The sequence below is a fragment of the Anoplolepis gracilipes genome, chromosome 7, assembly GCF_047496725.1.
Source record: "Anoplolepis gracilipes chromosome 7, ASM4749672v1, whole genome shotgun sequence".
In the NCBI taxonomy this organism is placed as follows: domain Eukaryota; kingdom Metazoa; phylum Arthropoda; class Insecta; order Hymenoptera; family Formicidae; genus Anoplolepis; species Anoplolepis gracilipes.
In genome coordinates, this window is record NC_132976.1 from 4066764 (window position 1) to 4092958 (window position 26195).

General features: G+C 33.9%; 1 protein-coding gene across 2 annotated transcripts in view; it reads left to right on the forward strand.

Moving 5' to 3' along the window:
- The window catches only part of Nau (myogenic-determination protein nautilus), a 40861-nt gene continuing 14666 nt past the window's right edge, over positions 1 to 26195 (forward strand). Inside the window, exons 1-4 of one of the 2 annotated variants that reach the window (XM_072896128.1) lie at positions 1 to 1302; positions 7357 to 7657; positions 9866 to 10036; positions 10447 to 12836. In XM_072896128.1, coding sequence (XP_072752229.1) covers positions 1028 to 1302; positions 7357 to 7657; positions 9866 to 10036; positions 10447 to 10560 — 861 coding nt within the window. In that variant the 5' untranslated portion in view covers positions 1 to 1027 and the 3' untranslated portion in view covers positions 10561 to 12836. Of the gene's footprint in view, positions 1303 to 7356; positions 7658 to 9865; positions 10037 to 10446; positions 12837 to 18924; positions 19004 to 26195 lie in introns of those variants that run through there. The other variant, XM_072896127.1, reaches the window with a different exon arrangement.

Sequence of the window (26195 nt, forward strand, 5' to 3'; positions counted from 1 at the left end):
TACGAGACATCTTCAGACTCGTGATCTCCGGCTGCGAGATTTTCGGATCTGTCGCGTCTGGTCCGACGACCGGCTCGGTTAGTCACGCCGGATTCGTAGAGAAGGAAGTCACGCCGCCGCCTGTTGAAGGAGATCGACCTCCTTCCACGCTCTATCGATTTTCGCTGGAGCCGCCGATTTGGAATTTCTCTATCAAGTTGAGTGCGGAATTTGTTTATTTTTTTCTTTTTAATCATTTTCGCAATCTCTATTAGAAACTCTCGGGACAAAAGTGCAAGTTACAATGCGCGGTCATCGAAGCGTTCTGTGCTCTGTAAAATCCGACGATTCAGTTTCCGAAAAATCAAATCTTTCATCTCGCAATTTTTGATTGAGTCGTCCGATATACAAAAAATTCCCGGAAAAGCGGTACCAATGATAAAGTGAATTCAGTAAACTTAAATAACGAGCGACGAGGGAGGGATCTGTCCAGTGGTTTTAGCGAATCGGAGCGGAAAATTCCGCGCCTGGGGACGAAGCTGGTCGAGAGCGAGTCGGACAAAGTTAACGAGAAAGTTAAAGGAAGAGAAGTTAACTGTACCAAATATACATACAATGCGTTTGTATCCTCGCTGAGACCAGTGATTCATTATCTTTTCCTGAAAAGAGACAACAGCTAAATGAGATAGAGAAAAGAACGCAATTTCATAGCGGGTATCTTCGGGCAGCTTCACTTTTGATCAACCTCTTCATCTGTATATTGTACCCAGTGCTTTATCTCTGCTATAATCTCAAAGGACCTATCGAATATCGATCGATATTTGACGGACATAATCGTTTGATGGATAATCTGATGATGCAGGTGATTATACGTACATATGTACGCATATGTCAACCGAGAGAGGGATTTAATTAAATCCTTGCTGAGGACAATTTCGCTCGTGATGAGGTCGCGCGAGGTCGAACACGTGGACGATCGGTGCGTTTTCGCTTCGAGCGGCCGGCTACAGTGACAACTCTCCGCTTCTTCTCGACGAAACTCCGTGAAATGATGACCCTCGTGACGGACGCGGTGCCCTACACCTACGAAGCGGCCGCGAGATCGCCCTACGACGGTTACCGTCATCACTTGCATCATCATCATCACCATCATCATCATCTTCATCCCCATCGATATCGGCGCGTTTACGCGCCGACGGAATCCGAGTACCTGCAGGAGGGATACATTGCCACCCGGGTAGACACGGATGATCACGCGAGGCTTATCGGCAATAATGCCCCGGCGTCAGCCGGTTCGTTGAATTATCGCAACGACCGAGTCAGGTGAGCTTTTACTTGATCTGGGATGCATTTTCGTATCGTGTTTGACTGAGCAATTATCTGTATTATTAATAAAATAATGAAAAGAAATGAAGAAAGTCGTTTTCGATAAATCTTACAGAGTGCATTCTTTCAATATTATATTATTCAAATTATTTAATATTAAATATTATTATTTAATGTTAAATTAAAATATAATATTTAATTAAATTAAATTAAATATAATTAACTATTAATCAACTTAATATAATTGATAACTAATAAAACATATAATTAATAAAATATTAAAATATAAAAAAATGCATTTAACGATTATCTTTTTTTATTTCATTAGGCTTGATTAATTAATTTTCTCACAGAAGTACGTTCATAACTCGAGCACAATTCGATTTAAACAAGGAAAAAACACGTCTGCCCTCTACTGATGTCAGTCTCAATCTGACATCAACTATCTATTTTTAATTCGATTCAATCTTCTTTTTTATATTGGTTTCTATTTTTGACAACTATTTAACATTATGGAGGGAAAGGAAACTTGCAAGGGTCGTCGCACAGTCGTAATCAATTCTTTCTATTGTATATAACACTTGTAACATTGCATCTAACCTACCTGTGTGTCTCCCACACTCTGGACACTCTCACTCAAATGATCAATTTACAAAATGTAAAAAGAGTTTAACGTATTACAAAGTGTTGCGATGCTATTGCATTGCACTCTTCTCAACGATATTTAAAAGATGATACACTCGGAATGCATGCTCGAAATTAAATGTGATGCCGGAATTTAGGCGATCCGATATCGCCTTTTCTTAATTTTTTAATGAAGAATCCATGTGCTACCTCAATCAATCATATGACATCGTATTAATAAACTCAAGTTAATAATATTGAAAAGCATGAAAACCTTTTTAGATTTACAGTTTCTCTTTAAATTAATAAGTGGGCGTCGCAATATTTGTGTCTTTGCTGATATCAGTACTGTAATAAACTCTTTTTCCTAAAGGAATCTCTTTCCCCATTTATACAAATATACAATTGTATATAAAGTTACACTGTACGAGATTCTATTATAGCGGTTAACGATTTAAGTCAGCTTATTCCTTTGTAGTGGTTTCCATTTCCGTCAGTGCATCGCAACTTTATATAGTGTTACGCTTATATTCGAATAGTCTGTAAGTGTACACATATACATGCTATTTCATGAAGTGTGGGTGTAACTTTAGAAGCGAATTCAGCACACGGAAATAATGAAAGACATTCCGACGAGACATCCTGTATATTCGCATGTACATTTTGCGAAGAAGCGTTTGAACTAGAATTCTGATTTTATTTCCGTTTTTCGAAATATACGTGAAAACGTTAAACGTTTATTCGTTTAAATTTACTCCCACAAAAATGTTTAACTATAAGAAAACGCAAGATTCGCTATTATACGTTTAATATACGTTTTTAATAAACGGATGTGCTAAATATACGTGTTTTCGTTTAAATAGAGCACATGTTTACGCGGTTAAACGAAAAACACGCTTACACGTAATAGCGAGCTTTAATCTGAACTCGGTATTGGTCTGTAAAATACATGACTTGTGGTGAAAAGAGAGAAAATTATTTTATTATCGATATTTAACAACCAATTTCTCTCTCTTGAAGGAACATGTTTGAGTCGAGATATGTGGTTTCTCAGAAAATAATAAATAAAAAGAAATTAAAAAATGACTTAATAGATGCATTAAATATGTGCAGTTATTATTGATTTTTCACAGTGAAATCTTACTAGCTATAATTAATGGAGTATTAGGCGGCAATTAGGAAGCAAAATGTGATTGTTTTCACTGAGAATCATTAATCTTTGATAAAATCTTATGTCACTGGTGTAATTGGTGACGTTTTTTTCACTGATTTAATTTAAAAAAGTAGATATCTTGAATAAAGATCGACGCATTCGATTTATACTGTCAAAAAGAATTTGATAGTTTTATTCGATTTGAAATATATCGGGTTTTCGCAAGAGAAACGTGACACTTGATGAATTAGAAGCTTTCAGAAGCTTCAGCTTCTGATGGATACACTCTAAAATATGACTAATTGCACTTCATTCGCGAGATGCCACGTGACAAGATTGATCGTCCCTTCGAGGGATTCTTTCTTTTTCCTTTTACTTTCTTTGTTTTTTTTCTTCGCGACATTCGTCGCATCGAAATTGAAATCCATGGAACATGGAATCGAGTTTGAATTACAATACCCACTTAATCTGCTATCATTCTACTATCTACTGTTCTGTCATCCTACTATAGTAAAGCTATACAAAAAATGCTTTGTTGAACAAAGCATATAGGATAACAGAAAGATACAATCTTTTTCAAATTCCATTCAAAATTATCATGATAAAGATTTCAAATAAGATCACGCACTGTCATTGTCTATTTGTGTTATTTATTTGTATGATAATTTTGTTACATTTTTTATTGTATGATACTAACAATAAAATTAAGATCAATCTCTCTTTGAAACTTTCGCGTATTTTTTTTTAGTTTTTATTTTTATAGTATAAATTTCATTGACAAATTAGATTTATTTGACAAAAACTATTTTATTATTGAAATGCTAAATTAGCTTTAATCTAAGGTGGATTTATATAATAAATTTATATAATAAACGAATAGTAATTATATACTGTATATAAATTATGCAATTAATTTATTTTTTTGTATTTTCTGTATTATTTTATAAATATTTCATATATAATAATATAGTAATAGCCCTATACAATTTAAAAAAAATAATATTATAAAATAGGCATGATAGGAGCAATAAAATTAATATCAGTTAAAGACATCTTCTGCTATCGCTCTCTTTCATTTAGTGAGAGTTCCCTTCCTAGAACATATGGACTTCCTAAGATCCACAAAGAAATTTGTCCTTACAGACTTATAGTTTCCTCTATCCACACTCCGCTATATGACCTAGAATGCTATTTACATAATATAATGAAAACAAGTTTTCCTCCACCATCTAGTCACATAGATAATAGTATGGAACTGATACAAAAAATTTCTAATATTGACTTTCCTACAGACCACGTATTTATTTCTTTTTACTAATATCTCTATTGATCTTGCCCTTGAAAGTGTTTCCAACAGATGGCATTTAATAGAGAATAATTGCCAATTACCGAAATTAGAATTCATGACCGGGGTCACAATGATTCTCAACTCAACATTTTTTAAATTTAATAATATTATATACCGTCAAACATTCGGTACCCCAATGGGTTCCCCTCTATCCCCCATAATAGCTGATATAGTCTTACAAGATTTAGAATCCAGAGCATTACAATCTTTGAGTTTTTCTCCCCCCACTCTATTTCAGATACGTTGATGATATCTTATTAGCAGCTCCTCCTGCATTAGTGAACCATGCAATTATAACATTTAATTCATTACACCCAAGGCTACAGTTTACATTAGAATTAGAGAAGAACAACAAATTGAGCTTTTTAAATATCACCCTTATAAATGATAAACAAGAAGGGATTATTACAGATTGGTATCATAAAAGTTCATATTCAGGCAGATATCTTAACTTCTTTTCTCAACATCCGTTTTGCCAAAAAAAGGGAACTATTATTGGATTGGTAGATCGGGCATATCTACTATCCCATCCAAAATTCCTCCAAAAAAATTTACACAACACCATCAATACCCTACTAGAGAATGGTTACCCTAAAAAATTATTATTTCATACTATTAACCATAGATTAAAATTTCTGCACAAACAAACAGTATTAAAAACAAATCAAAATAAAAAAGAAAAATCAAAAACTTTATATTTTCCCGTCCCATATCTACCTGGTTTAACTGATAACTTTAATAATTATATTAGAGGGTACAATGCAATTGCCTCATTCTACAGTATTAATAAACTCAACAAATTCATCAAGGTTGACAAAGATACCATTACTAAGTCTAGCAGTACTAATGTTGTATACAAAATTGATATTAATTTTATTGCTCCTATCATGCCTATTTTATAATATTATTTTTCATATATAATATTATATAAAGTTAAATTCTTTTAAAGAGTATTTTCACTCCTGCGTTAAAAATTATCCTTATTAAAAATTCAATAAAATCAATTAATGTTTTAGAGTTTAACTAGCTACTAAAGATAAAAGCATTTAGGAATATCTTCGATTATCTAAAGGTTGGAAATTGCAATTATTTTTATGTATAACATTTTCTCCTTTTTCCCATCTGAGTCGGTCTCTCTCTTTTTTCTTGTCTCGCGATATCACACGTTTATATGGAATCGAGAAGCAACGCAGGCCAGTCGAATAATCTTCAATGAACCCGACGACGACTTTATCGCGTATTAAACCATTTTCTCCTCGTTCATCGCGTTTCGCCTTTACCCCCAAGGGGAGAAAGTGGGGAGGGGAGCAACGTCTCTTCCTCTCGCGATGCGAGAAAATACGCGGGACCACCTGGAACGTATCCAATCGCGGAAATCGTCTCGTGATGGACCTACGCGCCTGCGTCCATTATTAACCGCCGTCGCGATAACTAAAGGATGATTAAGGCAAGAATCCATTCGCTCGCTAAACGCCTATGCTGGACCTTTCAGCAGCCGTTTACGTCACGCACGGTGGTGCAACAGTTCGTCTTCCGTGGAACGATGACATAGCACAGAGAATTTATATCACGATGATGTATGTGTACGTGTACATTCGCGGATAAAAGCGTAACGTTGCGTTTTTTTTTTTTAATTATGCTACATTATCTCGAAAAAGAAATATTTTCACAGAAATAAAAGATAGAGCTACTGATGTATCAAGTTTGCTTTTGGGCTCTATAGCTTTAAAATAAAAATTTAAATCCACAGATATTTACTACAGAATGTGCTCTCTATCCGATCGTGTTACAATTTTGATAATAATATTATATACCAAACTTTTTTTAGTAGATATACTTTTTTATTTAAATGAACGAAAGTTGAAATCTGTGGAATTGATTACAAAAGCTGTCTTATTTATTATGAAAATTTATTACTTATTTTTATTATAAATTACAGAAATATAACAAAATATAAACAAAGTACAATATATACAAATTTTTTGATATTATACATAAATTGAATTTAAAATAAAATGCAATTTCTTTCTAATTTACAGTCGGACCTCTTATCCTACGGACCCTCTTATGCTACGAAACCTCTTATCCTTCGACAAAAAATCCTCTCATCTCTCGCTACGACCGCGAAAGGGGAATTATACCCCCCACTCTCAAATTTTTGTCATAGGATCAGAGGTTTAAGGGGAAGATTCCGGACCGAAAATGTCGCAGGATAAGAGGTCCGACTGTATTTACAAAAATACACATTTCTAGATTCGTATTTTTTCTTTTTCTTTTTTAAAACTGAAATCTTTGAAGAAGTTTTCTCATCTTGCGTCTATAAAAACAAATTATAGATCAAATCAGTCAATCATATTTACTCATATTTTTTGAATCAACACTTTAAAGTAGAATGTTAAATTACTTTGATGTACTAATCAAAAATATATCGGTTTAAAGGAAATATTCTAATGTAATTTTCTTCGCGTATTTTGAGATAAAACGAAAAATGAAAGCTTCAAATATGTAGACTAATATTTTCTGCAAACTTTCAATTCCTGATCATTTTATTACTAGGACTAACAATAAGCCTTAAATTAAAATTTTATTAAAATAAACTTTACTTGAAATTGACTGAAGAATATAATTGTATGAAATGTATAAATTAATATTTTAACTCCACAAAGTTTAATTTGCGAAAAACCTTTTTAAATTTTTCCCTTGCGCCTCGAAAATTAATGACACTTCAATATTTTTGTCGATGAAAAATTGTCTCCAAATTAGTCAGAGAATCTATTCTTAAAAGAAAATTCGGATATTTTAAGACACCCTAGATCAGTCTCATTAATAGACAGCAGTAATAATGACAGATTACAGTTCATGAGAAATTAAAGTTATTCTATTTTTTTTCTTTTTTTTAAGGATTCGATTTCTTTGACGTTTTCAGATCGCAGTCTCGCTACACCCTCGACTCGGACGACGCCTCGTCAGTGATATCGGCGGACGCTTCGGCCGACCTCGAGTCCGGCTCCGCGGACGCCGACGAGACGAACGAGACCAGCGAGACGAACGAGACGAACGAGAGCGAGTCGATCGAGCACGTGCCGCATCCGCACGTCTTGGACGCCGGTTCGCCGCATGGTCCACGTAGATGCCTCCTGTGGGCCTGCAAGGCTTGCAAAAAGAAGACGGTCACCGTCGATCGGAGGAAGGCCGCCACTTTGCGCGAGAGACGGCGCTTGAGAAAGGTCAGTATCCATTTGTTCTCAAAATTTTCCGCGACAATTTTCTGCTCCGGAAAACGTCGCGTGCGCTTCTCATCCTGTTGTATTTATATCTCTTATTATTATCCTCTCTCTTTCTATTTCTGTAAGAATTAAAAAAATTCTTTTACAGTCACTGTCTAAAATTATTATTTTTTATGCATCTTACTTTTTAGCATATTTCTAAAAATGTAACGAATTAATTTTGACTTTAATAATTTCTTGAAACTTATTAAGACTATAGTGTACGTTTTCTCGAAAATTGTGAATTTATTGTTTATAAAACGTATTATTTTTACATTATTGATTACAGTCCGCGTTTTAAATTAGTAAAGTATATATGTGTTAAATTATTTTATGCTTTTTAGAAACTTTGTTTCCTCTATTCTTTGTTTAAGTTCTCTTTGTTCCATTGTTCTAGTTTATTGCGTTGTTCTTGTAAATTAGCATTCTAAAATGTTAAAATGCCCTGCACTTAGTGAGGATAAATAAAAGTTTAAATTTTATTATTGCATTTGTTTATTATTGCAAGGATTACCTCAAGTTAAAATTTCAAAGCCGATGAAATATCGATGCATCGTTTCAGCAACTATTATTATACACATAAGTGGTTAATTGATATATCGATGATGTTGCATTTATTTTGACATACATACTAAGAAATAAAAAAATTCAAGGATGCCTAATAATTTTGGATATGGCTGAATTTGTTAAAATTTGTGATTTAAAAAAACTTATTATAAATTAATTATCTTGACTTTTTTTTAAAACTGTGAGTATATTTTTAAAACGATGCACTCGATTGTAATATGTGACGTGCGTGTTTATATATCTTGTTTCTCATTTACTGAATATACGCACATTGCTGTTTTGGCCCGTCTGTAATTACTTAAAACATACCGCGCGCGAATCGTGTTTTCGAAGTAAACAACCTCAAAGAGAGCGCGCTGACGGAAGGAAAACATCTGCGAAGTGGATCGCAACTAAGTGTCGCTTTGGACGATTCAAATGACGAATGATGTTTCGAGAATGGGCCCCGAGTCCCGGGTATATTAAATCTCACGGAGTTACTTGAAGCTCAACACTCGCGGTGCCTACACGACAAAGAATTTGAATTTTTATTCCTTCATATACGCAACAATAGAAAAAAATAGTTTTATTACACACCAATTTAATATTGAAAAAAAAATTTGGACGATAAATAAAAGTGTCATATTATACGTTTTGTACGATTTGCACCTACTCTCTTAAATTAAATCAGTGAAAACGTCACTGACTAAAGCAATGACAGAGATATCTTACAAAATTTGAATATTTTAAATACATAAAAAATAAGTATTTCAAATTGATCTTCAACTTATTAAATATTCAATTTATTAAAAAGTCAATTTAAATTAAAAAAATCAATAATAATTGTATTATATATAAGATATATTATATACAAGATATAAAATATTATAAAAGAAATATATAGCAACGTTGTGTGTTTACATATTTGACGGTATGTCAGTATGGTGTAGTGGGGTATATCCCACTACGACAGGCATTGAGAGAAGGGGTAAAGGACAAGACTAACGCGCAGAGACGAAAAGATTATTATTAGTCAGTCAAAGTTTGTATTTTGAGGAAGGTGTATTATATATTGTCAATAAAGTTCTTCTATTTTGATAATTTTCAACAGTGATTTCATTTAGTTCTCTCGTAAAAATTTCGTAATTTTCAAAACTTGCAATTTTTTTGAAAGAAGCCCTCTCAGCACACATTTGGAATACATAACTAGTATTCAAATTTAGAATTATATTATTAAATTATTAATTAAATTTACTCTAAGATAATAAATTCACAAAAAATAAAGAAAACTTTTCATTCAGAAATATTTCTTTAAATATTTTTTAATATTTCTCTAAATATTACTAATAAATAATTCTATATAAATTTATCTTATATGTAATATTATAATATAAGACGCATTTTAAAATATCACTGATTGAAACTTTCATTATTACTAATTAATCTTTTTAATGAGATTTCACTGATTTGTTATAATTATTTATTAATTTTTAATGGTAATATTATACATTGATTGAAGACTTAATTGAGAGTTAAATAAATAAGACACGCGTCGTGTATCTCTATGTTATTATCTAGGCAATCGACGGCGTATCAATGGTTAATTATGCAATTTCTATCAAGGTCAACGAGGCCTTTGAGGTGCTTAAGAGGAGAACGAGCAACAACCCTAATCAGCGTTTACCAAAAGTGGAGATACTGCGGAATGCTATCGAGTACATCGAGAGTCTCGAGGCGCTACTGCAGGGAAATCGGCCCTCCGGACATCAGGATCACCCCTCTGCTGAGAACATGGTACGTATAAGATAGCGGGAATTAATAAGATTAGCATGCACACCGGGATTAGGCTCAGGGAGAATTCCGGATTCAAATTCCGCATTCAAATCGGCCTTGTTAAGTATCATTCATTAATTAAGATTAAGTTGTCTGATTTATGGTAATTGCTGACAAGAGTTGTCGCATATATTTCTTCTAACTTTTTACACTAAATATCTTGTGATTTAATTGAAGAGATTTTAATTAAGCAAAGTCACGTGAATTAAGTATCTTAAATTATTTTGTAATTTAAATATCTTTAAGTAGTAATTACTGATATTTTACACAATATTATGCTATAATAAAATTAATAATTCTTAAAATATATAAAATTTATTTAAAAAACAATTAAGAAATTATTATTAAACTCTATGTCATATTTATTTCAGAAGAAATTTGAAGGAATGAAAACATTGTACTGTTCTGCAACGAGATGCATTAAGAGTTACACATATGTCTCACACGTGCACCACACACAAACTACCAGCTCTAATGGTTTTTGACCCGCGACACCATTAGCTCAGATCATCATTTTTTTTCTTCTAGTGGCCATAAAAAGAATTGTGTTTGAGTTTCTCGCTCGCCAAAGAGAACGCACTGCCGTTTATGATAATTACCATAATGAAAGCACTGTCTGTGCAAGTGCAATTTGCGTGCATACAAAGAACGTTTGAAAAAAGTAATGGGCGTAATATCTTTTAGAAATGCATATTAAATATAAAAATATCCTTAAAATAGACTTTACATATTTTAACTCTACACAGTTTTATTTGCTTTTTTTCAACTTATAACTCAGAAATTATATTTTTGTTAATGAAAAATTATCTTCAAATTGGCCCGAGAATCTGCTCTTAAAAGGATTTTTAATGGTTTTAAGACACACTATTATACATATAATTTTTTAAATTAAAATGTGACAATTATAGTCAAAGAATATCGTTAATTAAGTTATACTCGGAATATTTATACATTTGACATTATAATATTAAAGACTCATAATTTCGCATATGATATCGTATTCTTGCGTCAAAATTCCGAATCTATGTGTGTTCACGAGCATATTCGAACGATGAAATAGCGAATGAAGGTTTCCAATTTGCTGGGTTCGTTAATTTTCGCGTCAGTGATACATCGCACAGAGATGGACATCTCGGAGCCATTTCGATTTCAGACGTTAATTGGAACGTAATTGTGTTTTTTTTTCTCTTCCGTCGTTATCTCACACGCGTTATATCCGACCAGGCTTTATCCACTGTTATGAAAAATCTATCGCGTTTATTCGAATCGAGAGATTTTATTATTTCTGTAAATATATGTGTGTGTGTATATTATCGGAAAATATAGGAAAACTATAACAAGAGAGAGGTATCCAGTTACGAGGCAAAATATTATCAACGTTATAGAGATCTAATTTCAAAGCGGATATCAATTCGCGTATAACTCAACGATGTAAAAATTCTTTTATCGCGTTTCACACACACATACACACACACAAACACGATTCCAAATTCCAGGAATCTCATACGTCTCGAGTACAACCTGCTGTTTGATGTTGGATCGCGGTTGACATTCCGGTTTAGGTCGAAGGACAGAAGGGTTCGAATGACTCCGTAGATTCAGAGGATCACATAAATTATTCGTAGCCTTTGTATATAGTAGAGAGAGAGAGAGAGAGAGAAATAAGTCCACGATCGCCGACGACAGCGGAATCCGATTGAAGTTCCGGGGCGAGCTCACTTTTCCTCGGGAAAATAGCGCTTAAAATGCTTTTAAGTAACATTATCGAGTGATGCCCCGATCGCTAATACTGTCCTGCGGCGAGGTGAGAAAAACGGACAAAAAGAGGGAGACGGAATTGACCTAGGGGGGAGGGGGGATCCGGGATGCGAGAGAGAATCTCTTTCGATTGCGTTGTTTTTTCGGCGATTGTGAGATTTGTTGGGTCTCGCGCGAAGCTTATATTTAGCGAAGATACAGAGAGAGAGAACGGGGAAATATATATTTCATTGTGTAATCCTCTCGGACGGGATAGCGGCAGGGAATGGGGCAGGGGGATGGAGGAAGAGGGGGAGAGACTCCCCCTCCCGTGGATGGCGGCCGCGAAATTCCTGCGCCCGCTCGCTCTCTCAGGAATCCCTTTTCCGCTCCTCTCAGGATGACGTTCCGCGGTCTGGGCGTTCTCCGCGTCTTACAAAGCCCCCCCGGATTCTGTAATTTGTCTCGCGCTTTCGTCGACCCTCTACCCCTCTCCTCCGTCCGCCGCGGCGGACTCGCTTAACCCTTTAAGCGCGACGAGAAAGAGAGAACCACCGCCGAGGGATTTTCGTTCGATATTAATACTCGGGGATATCTCGGGTGTTTTCGCGCCCCGGGATACATACGTAAGACGTAATCGGCCGTTGTCGCGGCTTGATTGACCGAGAGATTCTCAGCAGGAGTCGATACACACCCGTGTATGTCGTATAATATACACTCGGGTAAATTGAATTATTATTAAAATGAGAAAATTTTTAGGAAAGGTATTTAATTGATCGTAAAGATTTATTCATATTTTTATTGACTATTTGTAATAGATAATTAAGTAATAAATAATAGATAATTAATAGAAATTGTAATAAATTTATAATAGATAAATTATTTATGTCAAACAGACAATGAAAATTATAATATATAAATATTATATAAAACAAAAAACGAAAAAGATTTTCGAAAAAGATGAATGGATGATCTATAACTTTTGCATAGTTTTTTCCTGTCAGAATGGAAATAAAAAAATATGTGACAGTCCTTTATATGATTTGTATTTGTATTACATAGTAGATATATTTCAAATCAAATATGTATTTTATCGTATGTTTGGAAATTAATAGAGAAAAGCTATCAAAAACTATCGACGTAGATTTTCTAGATCGATTAAATATTGCGTGTAATCAGAACTAATATAAAATTTGTTGAATTAATTCCTTCAAAAAAAATTCCAAAGTTTATGCGTTATATTTTCGTTTATATTTTCTTTCAATTTAAAATTAGATATAATCAGATTGCGAACTAGCATAATATCTTTCTTTTTTTAAAATAATATTTTCTACATATGCGTATAATTTTCTAAACAATGGATTCCATTGTTTACTTTTGTCTCGAGTTTTTTACTATATTCCTATAATTTTCAGTCAGTTAATCGAGCAATTTTTCCAGACCTGAATTTTTTCGTTTGTTTTTCGAAAAAATAAAAAAAAAAAAAAAAGAGTTTGCGAAACCAACTGCGATAGGAATCTGATAGAAAGCAATAAATATTTGTGTATAAACTTTTATTTCAAACTTTCGGTTATAGAGAAACTAGATTTCAAAAACGAAATAACGCATACATCGATTTTGATAGTTTCTCCCGCGCTGTTATCGTAAAGCGACCGTTTCCCCTTCGGCTCTCGGTCGATCGTAGTCGATAACACTACTTATACCCTGAACGCGTAGCTGGTCGAGGGGGTATATATGTGTCGCAGAACACACGTTTCACAGAAACACGCGGTAGGACAGGACAGTATACGAGAGGATGAGAGTCTCTTTCACTCCGAGAATAGTTCGCCGCATATAGATGCACGTCTTAGGGACAAATAGATGATACGGAGCCGAATAAAATGCTTAACGGGTGCATGTGTTGTGCCGCCTGTAGATGGGAAGGAAATGAATGAAGGGGGGGGGGAAGAACCGAATTCCGATAGATAGAAAGATGCGATCGATCGAAAAGGAAAGACAGAGAGGGAGAGAGAATGCTACCGATTCTCCTGGAGAAGTGATTCCCAATCACGGACTTGATTCCGCAGACTTCCCTCGCATCCCCGGAATGCATCGATGCGGATGCATTCGCCGACCGTGCTCCGATGGTAGCCACTGATGGGGAAAACGAGCTTTCAATGCCGATCGAAACGATCGCCTTCCTGTTAAGTTCTGATTTCTAGACGCCTCGTTGCATTCATCCATCTAGTCTCGTATCTTCAATTTCTTTCCGCGGTTTTTATTCTTTAACATAGTCTTTACGTGTTTCTTAGTATTTTTCAAAATTGTATGATGAGATTAATGCGCTTTGCGCGGTTTTAAGAGTCTATTATTGTTATTTTGTATTTATTTTCTTTTTTTCTTTCTTTCGTTTTATATTATTTTATTTTATTATGTGCTATTTTATGCTATTTTATTTTATATTATTTTGATGCTTTTGTTTTGTTTATGAGATAATGAAGATTATTTTATGCTTGGAGGATCAATAAATATCTATTTACCTAATTCTTATATACGTTGCCACTTGCGTCATGTTTTCGTAAATATCTGAAAAGGACATGTGGTCGAGAAAGCAAGATTGAGATAGAAGTTTTAATTCTTCGACGTATTATATGTGATAATTTTATTGATAGTCAAAATCAGACAATCAGAAAATTATTTATCTCAAAATATAGAATATAGTCGCGAAAAATTTTAACATTAATTCGCTTTTATTTCTTCGAGATTACATTGTAAAATGATGACATAGGCCATGTCGGAGTTCGAGTCTTCGTGTATACGATAACACAGTGACAATTCAGATCTATCCTTACTTAATTTACTATAAGTTTTGTCATTTATCAAATTAAACTCTCTTGTCTTTAGTGAAATATTTTCGTTATCAAAATTACAAAAATATATATGAAAGGAAAAATCTTTAAATATTTATTATATATATGTACATTTTTTTTTTAATATTCACGCGATAAATTTTAGCAAGGACTGATTTAGACTTCTTTTTAAAAAAATTATTTATTATTTTAGTACAAATAAAAGATTAATTGTAACTCAACAGAGATGCTTTGGCAACTTGTCAGAAATTATCGATGGATAATCGATAAAAAATTTATCCTTGTTTTTATCATAAAACTTTTTAGTATTTTAAGTAACATATTATATAAATTTATTGTTTATTTATTTATTTAACGAGCGACAAGTCTCTCTGGCACAGAAAAATTTTATAAAGACATTTCGGACAAAACAGTAAATAAAATACCAAAAAGTAGATAAGAAAAATATAACCCAATTACGCATTATCTTTACATTATAATTTTCAATCATAAAGAGGGCAAGATAACTCATAAAAATTATTAACCAGCAAGATGAAATATTGAGATTTCAATCGTTTGCGAGAACTAGTCTCATTATCTTGCATACTCGATAAATCGCGTTAAGTACCTGATTATACGCCTGGACGAGTGAAAGAAAGAGAAGGAGGGAGAGGGGAGGGGGAGAGGCGAGAGGCGAGAGAAGAAAGAGAGAAATATGTAAGAAATTTATACGGCGTCAAAGTCATTTTCTCGAAGATTCTTTCCGCTCGTACGTCTTTGGAGATTTCCTGTAACGCGAGCGAGCGAGCACGCGCGATCTGAAAGTCACGCGCGCGCGCGCGCGCGAGAATATCTCTTAAGCGCGCCTCGTATTCCCGGCTGCGCGATTATTCGGAATTTATTCAGTCGTCGCGATCTACGGGGTGCATTATCGCGCCTGTCGGCGGATACATTAGCGACGCTTATATATCCCCCATATAGATGCGCTCGCGCGCGTGCATTTCCAGCAGAATCTACGATTCCTGAATAACAATCCGGGAACATTTCGTTTCGGTTAAACGCTCTTTCTCTCTCTCTCTCTCTCTCTCTTTCTTTCTTTCTCTCGGTTTGTAACTACGCAGTTAAGACGACGTATCCTTCGGGGTTTACGATGCTCACGCTGGCATAAGACTGAGGAAAAATTGTTCCAGGCCACGTGCGCCCCAGTATATAAATATTCATTGCGCGATACACCAGATATATTCGATTCATTTTCCCGTCACCGGAAGAGTTGAAGACCTTGAAGACATTTTTCTATTTAAGGGAATTTACGAGAAAAAGAAGCTCTGCAATTAATTACACGTATTTGACAAAGAATTTTTTTTTTAATCAAAAAGAAAAGTAAAATTATTCTTTGCTTGTTTTACGCCAGTTGCAGCCTTCAAATAACTCTCTACCGGACGCATCACAATTTAAAGTTGTACAAAAAAGGGTATTTCAACGTACCTTTATCAGGTTATAACTTTGCAACATAAATATGTAATGTGTTGAAAAAAGTTTTTTCATTTAAAATTAAATGTATTTATTCGCATGTCAAATATATAGCTATAACAGTCAATTAACCGTTTTACGAAAATTCTGTTATATCAGAGCATTTTCTCTCAACCTACATTAAGTATAAAAAAACTCTACAAGGAATAATTATTTATTTTTATTTTTGCGTTTCTCTATTACTTTTATATTGTGTTATTTACGCGCAATACAATTTTACAAAAAAAAATTAACTATATTTATTTGTTTATTTTATAACTTGTTTACTTTCTAGACCATTGCAGGAGATTCCTTAGAAAAAATGATTGCTTCAAATTATCTTCATTGCTTCTTCTTTCTCTTTTCCGTCGTCCTTGATAATATCGTACGGCTCATGCTACACGATTTTATTACAGCCTAATTAGAGCCAAATTTGCGCACCGCTCACAGTCACGTGCGTCGCCACAATTATGTCATGATTACGTGGGTTTGTATTACGACGCTATGGCGTGGTGTAATGCGTATCACGGGGGTTGTTCGAAAGGGTTGTCGCACGTGGCCGGATTAATTGAATACAATGCGGCATCAGTAATCAGATGGTAAAACATATACTTAAATAAATTCACATATTTCCAAACTTATACGATTATTGTATGCATAAAGTTCTGAACCGTGTGAATTTATTTAAGTATACTTTTCAAAATTTGCAAAACAGTTTGCAATGTACATATATCTTATCAATTAATGTTATCTTATTTTGTGTCGCACATAATCTTTATAAAAAGCATAAACTGCATAAGTTTATCATCCTCGAAATTAGAGCCGTTCTTTAAATAAATCTCCTTTCGTTTCTGAAATTACGTCAGAATTCAAATCTTAAATTTGTGCCGAATTCATGTCGTGAATCATTCTGTATATGTCTCTCCTGGCATATAGTATGCTGGTAACTGAAGTACTTGGACGACAAGGCTAGACACAGCTTCGGTCCGCTTGCCACAGTGTATATTCTCATTATTTAGAGAGGTTGAGTTACGTTTTGCACTTTTGGGACGAGGCCGAAATATCACGATAGCGAGGAGCTTTTAAGAGTGCCTTATTAATGATCGCAATTATAAAAACAGTTTTTTTATAGTCACTCTACTATCCTAGTATTTTCCTTTGTTCTAGTTTTCACTTTTATTTACTTATAAAAAATATTAATAAAGGTGATATGATAAATAAAAAAAATATAATTAATAAACAAGTAAAAATAATATAAATAATAATAATAATAATAAATATAAATAATAATCGAAAAAATATAAACAATATTATTATAATAACGATGATAAAATTCCAATCAAAGATAAAAAATTTAATGCAAAGGAAAAGTTGGTGCTGGTATGACAATAAAAAATAACACGTCGACCGCCATAATGACAGCTCAAACAGGCGCCTTTATCGTTTTTCCTTGTCGTTTTCTGTTACCGCGCAATTAATGCAAACAACAAGGAATTAAAAGCAAATAAACGTATACACAGCGCGTTCGATTGTCGATTCGCGGATCCGCCCCGATACGCTTCCTGCCTGGCCGATGTGACCCAATTTCTCCCGAGCTTAGAGATAGTTTCGGACCGCGCGGAGAGAAGCAAATTGGGTAACGATAATTCCAGCGATTCCTCCCATCGTTGCTTCCCACCTATCGTCGTCACGAGCTCCGCTCGCGGAATACCTTCCGGATGATCCTCGACCGGGTAGGATAAACTGAGACTCGACCGTATTTCGCTCTCGAGTTTACAATCCGTTGCAACTTTTCAAGATTAATTCGCCAGCGAATCAGAAGATTCGGACATGTATTTATTTCAAATGGCTTTGAAAAAATAACCGGGATAAGACATTGATCGATGTTGCGAGTTGATAATATTCGTGAAAATATACAGAGTTGCAAAAAAGGGAATAAATAAAACAGTGTATTTATTAGTAAAAAATAAAGGATTTTTTAAAAATAAAGTTATGCCCTACGGACTTTTGTTTTTAAGAGAACAGGACGTTAAAGTTTTTTGATAAAAAGTTTGTGTGTAATTTAAGTTGATAGACACGTCAATTAAACATAAAATTAACTCTCCATCTCAACCAGTAAATATAAAACTTGATCGAGTTGTTTTTTTTTTTAATACGTCACTGAAAAAGGAACACATTTTTTGACATTTCTTCAATCTTTGTTTTATAAGAAAAAGAATCCTCTAAATACCTTAAAAATGTTTAAAAAATGATGAGATGGAGAGTTAATCTTTTATGTTTAATAGACTTCCATCAATTTGAGCATCCTACAAAATTTCTTTTTCGAAAAAACTTTAATGCCTTGTATCTTGGGGAACAAAGGTAGGATCTAACTTAAAAAGGAAAACCCTTTATTTTTCACTGATGAATAATGCTGTTGCATTTGTTCCCAACCTTTTTGTTACACCCTCTCTTGTATATCTCACGCTCCTCCTGATTTGATATCTCTCTGTCTCTGTCAAATGCAAATTTTCAGAGATTAATATCTCCAATTCGATCTTGACCGTTGTTTTTTCAACGAAAGATATTTGCGCGAAATATAGGTGATTGCGATTTAATTCGAATCCCTCTCTCCAGATCCCTCTCCTCCCCTTTCCTATATAGAGAATCCATTATCTCCGAGCACGCCCGTTCAATCTCGCGGATAATCCGCGAGCTGTGTCCGTTTCATTTGCGTTTCGCGTAACAACTATACTTGTTCGGCTCTCTCTACATTTCGTTCTCTCTTATTTACAGAATGGAGAGTCGTCGCAGTACGTGACGGACAGACTTCGGCAATTCTCGGATCCTTTGGCGAGGTTTCAACCAATTAACGGTGAGTGAATATTACTCTATGCATGCGGTTGCTTATACAAATTTAGATTCTCGACAGAAAATACTTAACGCTTCAGTTCCATCTGACTAAAGTGTCTCACTTTTAGCGATCATGTAACTGGAGTTACATAAAGAGACAATGCATGCATCAAAACGCTAGAGTCACCGCGATGATATTCAATTGTTAATTTTAACAATTCCCGTAACAATGTCAAGGATATTCACGATAATTCAGATTTAGATTCTACACAATAATGTGGTGTTAAATAAAAAGTTGAATAAAAACTGGTCTGCACTTTTTCGTGGCAAAGTCCAAAAAAAGATACATATATTTATTGCATTTAACTTTCTTGAAGTTATAGTGTTATTTGCTTCGAAAATTGTAAAGTTAAATTTTTCACAAGTTAAATTTTTCTTCTCCACGGTTAGATATTAATGTAATTCTCTTCTTTAATATAATAAGTTTAATTATAATTTTAAAAATGTGTTAATAACAGTTCTTAATTAATATTATACTGTCAACAAAAAATATAGAAAATAATTAATTATATACTACAATATATCTACTATAGTTGTATCTACTAATTATATTATATTTGTATTATAGATGTATATTAGTAATATTATGTTAATTTATATATACTAACTGTGTTATACTTATAATATAATAATTACTTTCTTTCTTGTTTCCGAAAAAAATATTATTAATTTATCATTACATATTTTATTATTTTCTGGAAAAAGTTTTTGTCAAACTGTTATTGAAAGTTATCGTAAATCAAAAATATTCGGCTTTGCGTTCTCGAATTTCCGGCCGTTTGAATTCTTAAATTTCCGTCCATTCTAGTCACGATTATCGCGGATGTCATTATCCCGGAGTGCACATGGCGCGGAAAAATCGGCGGCGCGTATTTCCCTTCGCAGCAGAAACGCCGAGCAATCGCGCGGGTTTGCAGTCCCGCGGATTCTCGTCTCTCATGAGTAGTCGTCCTGTCACCGCAAAAAATCATCCACATCTGCATCGCATAAGGCAGCATCAGCGCGCGATCGTTAGGCGGCCGTTGCGATTCTAAAGCCCCGTAAGATTAAATTTTCGCGTTCGTTGCACGCGTCGTATAAAAATAGGCGGGTAAATGTATTTTTCTGATACACAAGCGTATAGTATAGTATACACTCCCCCGGAATCACCGGATGTACCCTTAATAGATTCTATGACAAAGTTCTTGCTCTTTTTTGAAATTTTGATGGATCAGATATTTATAAATTACAAACCCTTAGTTTTTTTAATTATTATTTGCTAAATTATACATATATAAATTTTATGTGAATTTTATATATATATATATATATATATATATATATATATGAAGATCAAATTAAAAAATTATATAGCGCATTACAAAATACATTTTGTTTTTTTAAAATAAAATAACCTTTTTTATAGAGGAATTATTAAACACTTTTAAAAGTAATAACTTTATTTTGCCAGATTAGTGATAAGCGCGAATGGAGGCTATTAAAAAGATTAAATAAAATATTATTGGAAATTTTATCTCTCGTAAGAAAATAAGCACAAATACATATTTATTGGAAAATATTAAGTGCAAATGTTTATCGTAAATATTCATTTTCGTCAAACGCCACAGTTATTAATTCAAAAAATAAGCTTAAGAAATTATCAAAAATTATTATTTTAAATAATATTTAAGTCTTTAAACAATGTATTAATTATTTAAAATATTATTTCAAACATTATGTAGTATTGAAAATAATTAGACAAAATAAATATGCATTTATTTAAAAAATAACTATTGCTTATTTCACGTTAACTTACAAGAACAACTAATAAAGGTGTAAGCTGTAAGAGAGAAATCAGTAGCATAAATAGAATACAATCTTTGAAATATTAATTTTAATTAATATACAAAAACGAATTATTTTACATTAATTATTTATAATCCCTAGTAGAAAAAATAGCTTGCATCTCTCAATATTTCTGTTTTTTACTGCGAATACTATATTTTTGGTCGATCTCTGATGTTGAGAAGGATAGACAAAATGACTAAAGTGATAATGTTATGGAAACAATAAATCCATCTATCGCGTGCAAAGCTATTAAAGAAAAATACATATCGCCAGCGGCTGTAGGTCAGATACAAAAATAATATCTTATTTTGTCTGCATATACATATACATATATGTGAGTCATGCAATTGATAGTGCGTTGCTCGGACTCATCTAAAATAGTTTCAACAGAGCGAAAAACGCGTGAGATAAGCTCGAAGGAAAAATTCGGAATCGAAAAAACTTTTGCCATTTCCTTTGCCATTTCCATGCCGTTTTCTTGTCGAGCTGTGAATATTAACAGAAGGATCGCATCTTGCGCGTGCCGTGAGATCGTCCGGCGCGTGTATTAACAAAGTAACCCGCGACACGGATGATCTGAAATGGCGCGCTCTTTCTCTCTCTCTCTCTCTCTCTTCACAGGTATTTTTAAGTAGATTAATGTCGGACACGCGACGGCGCATTAAGCAGATCGGTATTAATGAGTTTTGTCACCCTTGAGTGACACTCGGTCGCCGTTCGGTTACACTCGGCGACTATAGATAGCCCACCCGTGCGCGCGCGCGTCTCTCTCTCTCTCTCTCTCTCCCTCTCTCTCTTTTTCTTTTTTGCGTACATTTCCCCCACGGAAATATGTCGCGCCTACGAAAATCTTCGGTTGTATACATATATGTGGAAACTGACGGGATTATCCGACGCGCGCGTTCTTGCATTTGCGGATCTGTCTGGCTAAAAGAGCAGAGCGAGTCTTGTTGGCGGAGCCGGATAGAATCCGGATAATCGGACGGAGCATCGTCTCGTTGACATCGGATGTAGAGCGGCGAGTTAAACGAAACCTCGGATGGAACAGGATAGTCTGTATACTTGTTTGAGTATTTACGAATTTTCCACTCTCACACTCTGGAAAAGACAATTTGTAATATTTGAATAACATGAATGAGAATTATTCATATTCAATTATTTCATAAGAATTGAGATGAAGAAGAACGTAAATATTGGCTTATTTTATTAAAAAAAAGATCCAAGTGACACAAATCTATGTATAAGAATACGTAGTAGAAATTATTTTTCTCAGAGTTTAAAAAAAGACTTTTAAATTTAATACGATTACACGTTCAACCAGTTGTCACATGATAAGATACAAATATCATATGAGTAATAGTTTATTTAAAATAGTTTATTTTTGCAACTTTAATTGTAAATTTCTCAAAATTGTGACGTGATTTTGAGCGATTTGTCGGAATCATATTTAGCATCAAAAACCAGTGAAATAATTACGCATACATATACACAATATAAGATAATAAGTAGCAATAATTATATTTTGCTACAATTTTAAATAACCTTTAAACGAACAAGTGAATCTAAATTAAGTTTTGCATAAATATTTATTAGAGTTTTGTTAACATATGTGACAATTTTTATTTCACTGGCAATGTTTTTTTTCTTGTCACATTTGTTAATAAGCACTAAGAAATATTATTTTGTATAAGAATCAAGACTAACTTTAAACTTGAATAATTTCCAAATCATTAAGAAAATTGTATTCAAATTTTGCATAGATACTCATTGCCAAAAGAAATAATAGTCTACGAAATTTTCATGGCTTTTGTCAATGTTTTAACATATATCCAATACAATTCTTAATGAAAGACATAATTGACAATATTAAAAATGATTGACAAACTTACTTAATTATTTTTCAATTTTCACCATCGTTTAAAACGAGATTGGACCACTTTGGTAGAATTGTAGTAAAATTTAAAACGTAATAGAAAAAATAATTTGCGATTTCCGCTTTTGATAGTCAGAGATTTCAGAAATCTTTAATGCTCGTTGAATTAACTTCTTGATAGCTTCAAAGAGTTTCTCTCTTTTTGTTTTAATTAATATTTTAGTATAATAATTTAATCCTCCTTACATATATATTATATTGGATAATTTGCATCTCGATCATTTTTGTAAGTCAAAAGGTTAGTATTTTTTCTATTTTTTGGCTTTCGAAAAACTTTATCCTGGCTTTAACTATTCGCGCGCTTCAAACTCTCTATTAAAAGTTTGCTCAACCTCCTTTAAATACGAAAGGGTTAAAAATCGCTTTGTCGGGTCCGCTTTGCCCGCCCTTTTCGTGTCGGATAGTAAAACGTATGAGAGTATACAAGCCTTGACTATGAAGGCAACAATAACCTGCCATCAAGCCGATATAGCCGAATCTTTATTCACAGAGACGCTTTATGAGAAAAATAGAAACTTGCACTTCTTTTTGCTTTTTATTTCTTGTTGTGTTTAACGCAGATAATATGTCGATATACGCTTTTATTTTGGAGAACGGATTACGAAGAGCTTTTAGATGACCGGAATATAAAGGCATTTGAGGATTCAACGAGCACTCGATTAATGGATTCGGGCAGATACTTGATATCTGGTACGCGGGGATAAAAGAGGTAATAAATCCAATATGTTCGATTATATCCGGTCGTGTTTGATACGGCTTTTCAGATATACGCAAACTCGCACTTGTTCCGATATATATTGAATATTCACTCTCTCAACTCACCCATATTTTTCGCGGTGAAAGAAAAATCTTTGAAGAGTCCGATCTCTTTCTCTCTCTCTCTCTCTCTCTCTCTTAAATTTATGCGAGTTTATTTAATTATAAAGAAGTTAATTATAAAGAAATTAATAAGGTACAATTTAAGAGATCAGTAGATATAAACAATCTGTACACTAATGTACAGATTGTTTATATCTACTGATCTCTTAAATTGTACCTTATTAATTTCTTTATAATTAATGAATATAAACGGTATCTAATGGTAAAAATATATAATAAATGAGCAATGAGAAATCTAAACAAAAAATTTCTTAGATTACATCCCATTTTATGTATGCTACGAACATAAAAAAAATCAGATACAATTGATGTAATATGTGATCAACGTTTAATAATCTAACAATGTAATTTTATTTTGTATTTTTTTATTGTAGAATATTTTACATTTATTTTATGTATACATTTATTATAAAGGTTAGGTCGATATAAATCGTACTAGTATGATTTGAAAAAATGTTGAATCAAGAAAAACAAAAATTTATTATTGTCCCGACTGTTACTTATAAATATTTTATTTAATAATTATTACTTTATGTTAAATATATTTCTCCTTATTTATTATTGATAAAATATGATTTAATATAGGATATGAATTAGTATAATTCCATTTGCAATTTCCATTTGCAAATTTGTTACTTTGAAACGAGGTATTTTTCTTTAACACTACCTCATAAAAAAACTTATAACAAATTAATTTGTTCTTAACAAAAACATATATAATAATAGGTGTCGTAAACGTCAAGCTAAAATACGTAATATTAATTTGCGTACAAATCAGTGTCAAATATAACATAAAAATATCTCAAGTGATACGACATAGACAACTCTCCCCTATTCACTGAGATAATAGGAAAGATTGATGATATTTATATTTGATGTTACTTTTGACATTTGTCAACCACGTGATCCGAGGATTGATCCTTTCATCAAAAACTCATTTTCCGGCGATCGATTTTTCAAAAGATCAAGTTTTTGGTGTACAAATGAGAAGTGAAACTATGTTTTTCCGTCAGCTCCTCTCTAACGACGATGTCTCGAAGACGATGTGACGCGACGCGTTTCGGGATAAATTATTCGGGAGGGCGCGGTCCTATTTTCCGGTCGACCGCCTGCACAATTTCGATCGCTCGTGCACGCCAAGAGAGCTCGTCACTCGATGCAAGCAACCGCGATGAAGGCTCGATTCTCGAGCGATCGATTTTCTTCCTCCGACACTTCGTTAACTCGTAAGTAAGTTTGCGCGCGTCACAAACAATCACGCTGTTGATCGCGTGTCGGGGTGGAAACTCGTCAAGTTTTAATAAAATAATAAATGTTCAACGCGAAATATCAAGTGTCCAATGTATTTCCTTCATTCGCGCGAAACAAGAAAAGAGCGCGAGAAAAGTATTTTAAATTACTGAATTATATATAAAAAAATGTTTTTAATTTATCTTTGAATACGCTTGATACTAAGTTTTGTTCATTTAACGTCAAGATTGCACATTGAATTCAGTTTACTTCTAATCTCGGTTATAAAGTGTCACAATAATGATATTCGTTATTTATGTGCCGTCAACGCAAATGTAATAAATTTATTTCTCATCGTGTTTCTCAACGCTTGTCCCCAAAAGATCCTCGCTTCTACGCGTATCGTCTGCCCGCTCGTAAACGCTTAAAATTGCTCGTGTAAACGCCATTAGAGCCATTGAGATCAAGAGCCTGTTGATGTATCCCGCCTACATTTAACTCGAAAGTATTGTTACGTGTTTCGTCGGTCATTAACTTTTATGATCGAATTTTCTTTCTTTTTTTTTTTTTAACGTCCGCTAAATTAAAGTCCTCTATTTTTAATATTATAAATTAAGAAAAATTATGTCATCGAACACAATGCTTGTTGGATCAGGAAAGTTGATCCGGATCTGATCAGGGGGAGATGTAATGAAAATATGATACACGATAGTAGCGAGTAATGAGATATACCACGTCACAGAGACGTAAACATCCATCTGCATGCGTGTGGCCGACTATCAGGGTGGCAGTGCATCGAAGTAGCTCTAGCGGGCTTACATATGTTCTCTATTAAATTATTGCGTTTATTCGCGCGCGACTACCCTCGCACTAGGGAAGAACGGAAAGAGGGAGAAAGAGAGAGAGGGAGATAGCCCGCGCGACCGGGTACTTGGACATTTATCCCCACGGGGCTATTTCCGTGAGACACTTGCAATGTTTTCGTTTTTCCCCCGTGCCGAAAATGCGACGGGATTAATTGGCCTACATTCTGAAAATAGACGAGCACCGCGGACGCGCGCGAGTCAACGCGCAAGCAACGTTGCAGCAACATTCGTCAAAAGATCGCGATCGCCGATCGCTTCTCTTCTCTCGGCGCTCGGTCTTCTGGCGTTTAATAATGTTGCGAGAGAAACTACACTTTCCGCATCCCCTTACCAGCCCGTCCCTAAAGCGTCTCATTTGTTTTGGTGCGAAGACTGCAATTAAGAGCCCGCTCTACTCTAGCGATGAGAAATGACAATTT